This window comes from Drosophila tropicalis, unplaced genomic scaffold, assembly GCF_018151085.1.
Source record: "Drosophila tropicalis isolate 14030-0801.00 unplaced genomic scaffold, ASM1815108v1 contig_302, whole genome shotgun sequence".
Classification (NCBI taxonomy): domain Eukaryota; kingdom Metazoa; phylum Arthropoda; class Insecta; order Diptera; family Drosophilidae; genus Drosophila; species Drosophila tropicalis.
In genome coordinates this window covers 155001-164796 of record NW_027172757.1, presented here as the reverse complement: position 1 = coordinate 164796, position 9796 = coordinate 155001, and the positions used below count along the sequence as shown (strand labels likewise).

The window sequence follows — 9796 nt, the reverse complement described above, 5'->3', positions numbered from 1 at the left end:
AACTTCTCTCTTAGTTAAGCATACGAAAGATCCGCCAAAGATCATTGATTTAAAGTCTTGGGAAAACCCCATATACACATTGTTAAGTGTACGTGTGTGAGTGTGTATGTGTGTGTGTGTGCTCGAACTCCTATGGGAAACTGTCAGAGAGACTTGACAATGATTAATACGACACGTTGCCATGTCGAATATGACGGAACTCATTTAGAGAGACGGACATATGGCAAACAAACGAAATGGAGCATAAACCAAATGCCAAGGAGGCTCTAGGGGGGAAGGCCCAAACAACCAAGCAACCAACCAACAGACTTGGAGACTTTTGGAAAGAAACAAAACAAAACCAAGAGCCAAAGAGTTTATAAGTCTCAGAGAGAAGTGAGAGTTTGTGAGAAATAGAGAGCGAGAGAGAGCCAAGTGTTTGGTCGACCGGTTTCTGAGACTTCTGCGTCTGGAAGGTCCCCCCAAAATCTCACATGCAACTACATACATACACACGCACACATACATACATACATACTTACATACATATGTATTCATAGGCAACAGTTTGGCTTGACACAGCTGAGTTAGTTTTAGTATTCAACGAACTCTTGGCCGCTGCGGACGTGGATCTTCTTCTCTCAGCGTGCGTCGTGTGTGTGTGTGTGTGTGTGTGTGAGACAAAATCAAGACGATACAAGACGAGAGTGAATGTGAATGTGAACGTGAAACGTGTCGCGCATGCGTCGTTGTTGTTCGTCTTCACCGTTATTATAATTTGTATGTGCTGCCTCCTCGGTGCTTTATCTCTATGCAAAGTGACAACTAAAGTTATCTGAAGACACTCCAAAATAGTTGAAATTACTGAAATTGTTTTAAACAAATTCCATACAAAATAGTGCAAAACACACACATAAACCTCATCAAACTCCCACTGCAAAAAAAAAAAGTCAATGATATTTTTGTTGTTGTTATTTCAGTTGCTGCTTCTTTTTCCACTCAATTTTTGTTGCTATTTTTGTGGGTCGTTGTCGAACGTTTTTTTTTTGTTTTTTCTATTTTTTTTTGTTTTTTTTTCTTTTCCTATGTTTTGGTATTCGTTGTGCCATCTCTTTTCTTCACACGCAAATTCGATTCGGCTTCTTTTTTTCCACTCTTCTTTGTTTGCTTTGCTGCTGCTTCTCCTGCTGCTGCTGCTGCTTCTGCTGTGCTCTTCGTCTCTTTTGTAGTTGTCTTTGCTTGCGTTTTCGTTGATGAATTTAATTTTATTTTCGTGTTCAATTTTCTTCTTCTTCATCAAAGTCGTCTTCTGTTTTCGTTGTCTTCATCATCGCATCCGCCCCGTTGACCCGCCCACCAACATTAAAATGGGTTTGCACAATTTTTGCGGCATATCGAAAATTATTCAATGAAAAGCGAAAAAATTTCTAAATTAGCTTAAAGACAAAATGCAAAAAATTAAACTAACGAAAATTGTAAACAAAACGGAAGTAAAAAACCAAAGAGAACCATATTACAAATATCAATACCCTTGACAGATCCAAGATATATTCAAATGTATAAAAAAACTGAACAATTCAATTCTGATTTCAACTCCAAAGTAACAGTACATTTTGATAGTGAATTGTGATTCTCTTTTGAGAATTTGAGAAATTTTAAGTGCAGTCTTTGTTTAAAGTGCTTAACTAAACCCTATAAACCCCTTTTTATATGTAAAAATTTTAACAATTTGAAGTTAGGTACATTTAAATATCTGTATATAATGTCTGATATACCCGTTTTGCACAGTGTAAGAAACAGCCAAAACAATCTCTGCAAATGGAAAGTTGTAATGTGAAAAATTCAAGGCCCCGGACTTGGGAATATTTTATTATTTAGTAGGTATAGAGATTTGCATACAAATTTAATATTTTACTTTATGAGCAAGTGATTGGCAATAAGTGAAAAGCTGAGAAAAAATTTTTTTTTTTTTTTTAATTTTGTTTTCATTTCAAGAAAGAATCTTGTTTGTTTTTCCTGTTTTGGCTTCTAAAAGCTAATGAATTATATTCCAAAATAAGCAAAGACAGATTTTCTCTCTTTCTTTTTGAAAGTAATTTTGCTAATTTGTCGAATTATTATAAAACAAGTTTGTGTAATCGTTTACCAGGCAATAACCTCAGAAAAAAAGCCAAACAATATTTAATTTGCCAATGGAATATTTTTTTTCTTAGATTTAATACTCTCTCTCTGTCTCTCTCTCTCTATAGCTATTCGTTGAACAAGGCATTAAGAGGGTGAAATAAATTATTAATGTCGCCAAAATTTGTGTGATAGTCAGAAGGATCTAAAGATTCTTGATCAGAATCAATTGCAGTGTTGATTTACCGTTTGTCTATCATCAGTTTCTATTTTACAAAATTAATTGATATACTTAAATTTTTGTTAATGTTTCAACCGTTCTCTATTGTTTTTATCATGAATAATTTTCCAATTAAGAGCAGTAAATTCTTGGTTTATAAAATTACGGAATCAACTTTTTGCCCAACAATAAATGGCTTTACAATTTAAGTTCGAATTTTCATAATTCAAAATTGAAGTAAAAGTAATTATTTAATAATAAGAGTATTGCCACTGCGGCATAGTCTCGATAAAAGTCAATCCTTGCTGGTTAATTGAAACTGTTTTGTCTAACGATTTGGTATGTTCATTATATGGTATGATCTGCAGATTTGTTTAATCATTTTTTAAACATAAAAAAAACGACCTTAACAAAACACATTCCAAGTTAACATTTTTGTACAAATTAGCCAAAAAGTTTTTTTTTTTTTTTTACTTTTTTATAATTATCACAAAGATGCCTGAGGGGAGCAGCAGAGCTCCATGTTTTTTTTCTTTTCTACCACAGGTTTTTAGTTGTTGTCTTTTTTTTTTTTAAACCGTAATTTCTTAATATAATTATTGTGGCTTTGTTGTCTTTTACGCTTTCTTAGCTTTCTCTCTCTTTCTTGGGGAGAGGTTTATCTCTGCCTCTTTGTCCTCCACTCTGTACCCCTTTCTGTGTCTTTTGGTTGTTTCTCCCACAACTTACAGCTGATCATTAAAAATTAGCTTTTATGTTTTCTTGAACAAAGTAGACTACAAAAATTGAGCTTGAAAGCATGAATCGAAGTGAGTCGACTATGAGATACCCTGCTGTAAAACATTTGGAAAACCTATTAACATTTGCTTTTTAAAATGTTGACAAATTTTCTGGAATCACTCAGAGGGAGACCGAGAAAGAGAGATATATCTAATTAGCAGCTGTTTAGGAATATGTTTTCAATTTATAGGGTATTAAATCTATCTCTTTGTGTTGAACGTTTAATGCTCTCTGCCCTGTAGTTGTTGTAATTGTTAATTGTTTGCAGTTGTGCAATGGAATTTTAAATTTTATTTTTGTTGTTTTTTTTTATCTTCTCTTTACCCCTTTATTATTATTACTTGTTGTATGTAGCTTTTTCGGTTTATGTTTTTTTTTTTTTTTGGCTTCCTTCTCGACGTCTCTCTATTGTCGATTATGACTAATGGACTTCAGCGAGCGAGTCTGATTGTGGACGGACTCCACATTGGGTTGTATGTCGTTTGTTGTCCGCTTTGTAAGCTGACAGAAGGTCAATTGTTTTGTGGGTAATTCCGTTTATTTCATTTACTTTTGCTATACAACATTGCACATTTTTTTGGGTTTTGTTTTGTTTGGTTTTCCGTTTCGCTTTACTTTATGCAATATAATTAATTTGAGACATTAACGAACCATTTCGCCATTTACTTAAACCTTTTTCTGTGGTTACCAATTGTTTAATTAAAAACAAAAAATAAGTAAATTACAACCAAAACTCTTAAAACGACCATCAACTAATCTTTAAAGGAATGCAACAAAAGGAGCTCCTAACTTACTTTTCCGAATTATTTTTTATTTTTTTAACATTACAGCTAAGTTTTCCCTTAGAATAGGTTCGCAATTGTTTTTATAAAAGTGGCTTAAGATTCCTACAATAAATAAAGTAAGCTGTTGATAGCAGAAAACAAAAAAGTTGTCATTTAGTTTTTGACACATTTCACACAACAACAGATAATTTACGAAAAAAGGTCACACATTTATGAAGAATGATATTGTTTTTTTTTTAGTTTTCTCGTTTTCAAATCTTTTGAAAAGAAACATGTGACACTTGAAATTCTTATCTCATTGAGTGCGCTTCTTCTAGACATTTGAAGATTTTTATATAGATCTTGCTGACTGAGATTTGTGATGACTAATGGAAATTCATATATTCTTAATAAGTTAGAGGTATATTATTTTATGGATTAAAAGAAATATGGAATTTTGGATTTGCCCCAACCACAATCTGTTGAGTTGACTCATATGCCAAGATTGTGTTTGTCCACTTTAAGCGATGTCAAACAACTCCTACAACATTCTCAAAACAAAAAAAAAATCCATTAATCGATAGCTTCATTAAGTTTTATGCAAATTTATGAAGACTAAAAAAGCATAAAGAAAACAACAAACAAAAATCATCAGATTTTTTAGTGGAGAGAGAGAGAGAGAAACAAAATCATAAAATAACAAAACAAAAATGTTAATAACAGTTAAAGTGTTAATTCTACACGTGTGAATATGAATCACAAATATGTATACCCACATAAACACACATACAAATACACATATACATATGTAGATATGTATGTAAAGTTTATAACTTTTTCTTTACATTTTTAGAGTATCTAGCGTAATAATAAGCGAATTTTCAAGTTAAAAGATGAGCAAACGTTGAGAGTTAAAAAAACACAGTGAGAAAAACGAGTGAGACACAAGTCCAGAAGAATCTCCAAGCCATGTGGCGTGTGATAATAAGAATAATGCAAAATTGATGCCCGCCTTTCACCCTCTACACGACCGTGTTATACATAAGTTTACTTTGTTGTAATTAATTATACAAATCAACAGCCACGAAACGAATTTGTTCACAACACAATAGCAACAATAATCAAAATACAAAAACAACAATAACAAACAAATCTACCTAACATAACATAGTTGGCAATCAATATGAGTGTTACACGCGCGCCCCAACAGAGGGCAGCAGCAGTCAAGACAAAGTCACCGGCATCGCATAAACAAAATCAATTCCATCACACCTGGAGATATCGAATACCACTTGGATTCCGATGGCCCGGGGCAGCATCCACATCAGCCCCTTGCTGGGCTCTTTTATTGTTACTGATTAGTCTGGCTCTGAATCTGGGCTTCGTTCATTGTTATGGTGAGTACTTTCAATACTATTCACAATTTATTCAATTACATTTATTTGCATAAGACACGCCAAGAAGGGATATATTTCAATATACATATAGTATAATCAATATTTAAATGAATCGGTAAATTTGATTTATTTATTGAGATTAGGTCAACTCAAGTCCCTCTGCCGCTTGCAATTTGAAAATTTGATGATCAATTGTGTGGAAATCTAGTATTCTCCTGTAATTTCGACTGAGTCTCACTGGACTTTTATTTCCTGTATAAAAACTTGAATAAAAATGCTACAACTTTTTAACAGATGTCTTAAACTCCTTTTTGATGGGTTAAAGGGAATAAAAAATGTCGTATCAACTGGTTTTTTCTACAAAGAAGTAGAAAAACTTTTAATACTTTGCCTAGACTGTCTATTAATTGGCACGTTAAGATAATATTATGTTATCCAAACTGCTTTCTTCTGCACCAAATGTTGTAAAATTGCAGCTATTTGATTTCTTTCTAAAAAAAGTTTTAACTTCTGGAACTTTTGTATTTTTATTAGAAAATGTGAAACGAAATAGAGCAACAAACTATACTTAAAAGACTTTTATTTATATTAAAAATTGAGATATCCATAAATAGATTAGTTAACTGTATTCTCGACTAAACCTTTAAGAACTATTTTTTAAAATATATAACGAAAAAGTTGCCCCAAAACAAAAACATATTACTTGTTGAGTAAGAAAGAAAAAAAATGGCTAAAATGATGATTATTTTTCTTCTATTCTATTTTCATAACTATCAATCGGCTTCAAGACGTTTGCCTTTAAGTCTGTGGAATAAAAAATAATTGCAAATATCTTCAAAATTCATAAACAAACGGCTTATAAATATTTTTCTATTATCCTGTAATATGTTGAACACAATTCTATGTACTTATTAATGCATAATTTTCTTCCAATCATTAATTAACTAAAAAAGAACTATATTAAGTAGGCAACGAAAAAAATTAAAGTAATCAGAACTGACCAGTTCTCGATTTAAATCGAAATGGATGGACACTCGGTTCACTCGGTTTTGAGAACAGCAACTTCGGAAACGGGATTAATTGTTTTATAAGTAGTTCATAAAAACAAAAAAAAAAAACTTTTACGCGAGACGTTAGTTGTTAAAAAATAACAATATAAAGTAGTTAAAAAGGATTCAGGTAGCAACTTTTTACAAAGTATATTAGTGCTTATCAATAATAACCAAAAAGATAGAGAATCACATAAAAGCTTATTAGTTTGTTGCTAAAACGAATAATATAAAAGGAGCTATTAGGGACTTAAATGTGTTAGAAGTTTAATAGCATTAACAATTTCCCATAAGTTTAAATTAATTTGTTTCGTGTTTTTAAATAAATTTTAAATAATATTTCTAGAAAACAGCAAAAAATTCCTAGGGTAATTTTGAAAATGAACACCGAAATGAGCTTTTCCCACTTGGAAATTTATATACATGCTTAAAATATGGAGATTAGATTGGAAAGTTTCCCCTCACAAATTGAAGTTTAAAATTTTTACTCATAATGATATATGATAAGTATGATAAACTAACATACATAAGAAAGAAATTCAAAAATAACGTTTTTCTGACAAATTAGTTCTAATTGAAATTGTTAATGTACAAGGTTTAACTTTAGGTTGTTGCACTACAATATTTTACAATAATTGTTTGTGCTTTCATAGTTTTTTCTCTTTCCCCACACTTTATACTGATTGTTTCAAGTGTTGGCATTATATATCATTTACTTTCAATGCTAAAACTTGAAAGTTTTATGTACCATAGCTAAAAAAACTAAAACGAAAATAAACATTCGCATTGATACAGGACCAAATTTAATAATTAAGCGGGTGGGCATACAAATGAATAAGTAAAATTGTAAAATTCAAATCATGGAATGAAAAGTAATTAAGATTTATAGTGAATCAAAAGTTATTATAGTCTTCCTCCCAGATTGCCCAATTTTTTTCTTTTTTTTGTTGAGAGTTATATTCATCTTAATAAATTGTTAGCTTTCGTATAAAGTTTCGAAAATAAGTCAAAATAAAGAATTTAATTTATATATAAATTAAATATTATTTGTACTGCATTTGAAAACTAACTGTGCTGGGGTTTTGATAAATACATTTTGGTATTTGGTTCTACTTTGCTTTACCTCAAAAATGCGTTCCTGTACTCTATGATATGACAAGGTAATGACATCCTTAAACAAAGCTTAGTAAACACATTACTACTTTAAGCTATCAAATGTAAATAACTTTCAGTAAATGTTGAAAAAAGTGAATAACTTCCCGTTAAGAAAATATTTATGACATTTACAATAAAAATAAACCCATCACAAATGCTACCTGGCTTGTCGTCATTATTATCATCATCATTGTCATGAGCATCATCATTATAATCAGTATTGTCGTCATTAGCGATAGACGGAGAGCCACTGCTCCTCCTCCTACTCTACCTCCGCTTACTCTGGGCTAGATCGGCAGACATGCCAAGATCTCGTGCCTTACAAATGACCGATAAAATGCAACAGGTTAGACAATTCATTATCCATGCCTAATACAATAAAATATATTTTCCGTAAACCAGAGAGCTATATACAGACATCGTGTGTATGTATGTAGATATAGAGATATCTGACAGTTGGTCACGTACAATAGCGGTGGAGCATCAGAGCGCCGGGGGGCGTGTCTGGCCACAGACACCGAGTCAAATGTCAACGCACGATCAACTGGCCATTCAATATACATATTTGCTTCCTCTGTGGCCACCTTCTCTTTGCTCCTCCATCGATTCTCATCAATTTTATGCATTGTTATTCGCCATTTTTTTGCTAATCATTTGATTTATGCACATCGAAACTATTTGTTTTCATTGAAATCAATCCCATTGTGCTTCGACCTATTCCCATACTTCCTCCCCCTCGATAATTCCCGCATAGATTTGTAAACCACATGTGGTCAAGTAATCGAATTTAACTCGGTACATATGCAAATCATTCAATTCATTTTGTTTTTTTCTTTTCCCCTTTCAATAAGGTAAAAGTTGGTCTTCCCTTTTGAAAGAGGGTAAAAAAATACCCTGATGAAAATATATTTATAGAAGGTATTTAAATTGTATTTAATTAATGAGTTGCCATTTAATTAATTTGATTAGTTCACCCTCAAAACTAGAAGACACACTTCAAGTGTTTAGGTGATCTTCAGAAGCATTAAAATCCCATTTCAGGGGATTTATTAGTTTGATTTAAGAAAAAAAAGAAATCACCAATAGTTATAAGGCAAAATTTAATCATTGATGTAATTACAAAGCAAAATATATTCCCAATAAACTTTAATTTCAGTTTCAAAAATTTTAAATAGGTAAACAAATAATAGCAAAATTAGAAACAAGCTTTATCATTATACATTAAAGAATTGAAATGCTTCAAATAAACAAATTGGGACTTGATTTAAGTATATTGGAACTATAAGCTATCTATTTTAATTTGAATCTTGTTAAAACATATATCCCAATATACTCTTCATTCGTGTTTAAACACAGGGTATTTAGATAAACCTCATTTAATTCAAACTCCATAAGTTGCCTATTCGTTAAGAAAAACAAAAATGAACACATTTTGTTTTAATTATTTTACATTTATGTTAAAATAGCCAATAGAGGAACATTTAATTAAGCAAATGGCATTTTGATTAATGGAAACTAAAATGCCAAAATAATGTAACTATTAAATGAGCAACTGAAACATTAACATCATGTAAGCGAAATCTTAAAATACCTTTGATTCAATTTATCTTCTCAACTTTTGGAGTAAACCGCATTCCACCAAGAAAAAAAAAACTATCAAAATGTGTTTCTAACTTTTAATTAAATCGCTGAAAAGTTGCAAAAACAAAACACAAAATAACAAAACAAAAGCTGTGAGTTTTGTTGATTTTTTTGTTTTTCTACTTTTGTCAGGCTTTATTAACTTTGAGTTTATACGTATAAAATTAAATTAACTCATGCATCAAATTTGGCAACCAATTAACAGCTAACAAATAGATGTCATTGTTGGACGAGTACCAGATTTTTCTTTACTACATTCAATGTGCTAATGAAAGCGAAAGTCGACTATTTGGCGGCACATGTGACAAATTGTCTTGTGGCTTCGAATTTGAGTTCTCAAGGAGGTTTAGTTTTTAGTGGCTATTACTTTTTTTTTTCTCTCATATTCAGTGCAGTCATAAATGCTTAAATATCACATGATTTTGCACTGGATAAGAAACGGCTTAGAACTGGAAGAAAATGAATGTGTAATACAGTTTTTGTGTTTTTTTTTTTTTGTAATTATTACAGAATATTTTTTGTTTTGAAGATGGCATATCTTATTTTCATTACCTTAGTATTTTAAAATAAATAATTTTAGAAAGTGCTTATAGCGGCGAGTACAATGATTAAAGTTATCATACTTTTTATTTACTTTCCAATTTAACTACAAGTATTCAAATTCTATTAATTTTTCCCTATGGTTTCAGA

The 9796-nt window shown here is 31.2% G+C and overlaps 1 protein-coding gene across 1 annotated transcript in view; it reads left to right on the top strand.

The window, feature by feature from the left end:
• Positions 1 to 592: 592 nt before the first annotated feature.
• Positions 593 to 9796, top strand: part of Duox (dual oxidase) — a 20106-nt gene continuing 10902 nt past the window's right edge. Inside the window, 2 exon segments of the mRNA XM_068284140.1 lie at positions 593 to 759; positions 4718 to 5261. Of these exon segments, the coding sequence (XP_068140241.1) occupies positions 5048 to 5261 (214 nt within the window). The 5' untranslated portion in view covers positions 593 to 759; positions 4718 to 5047.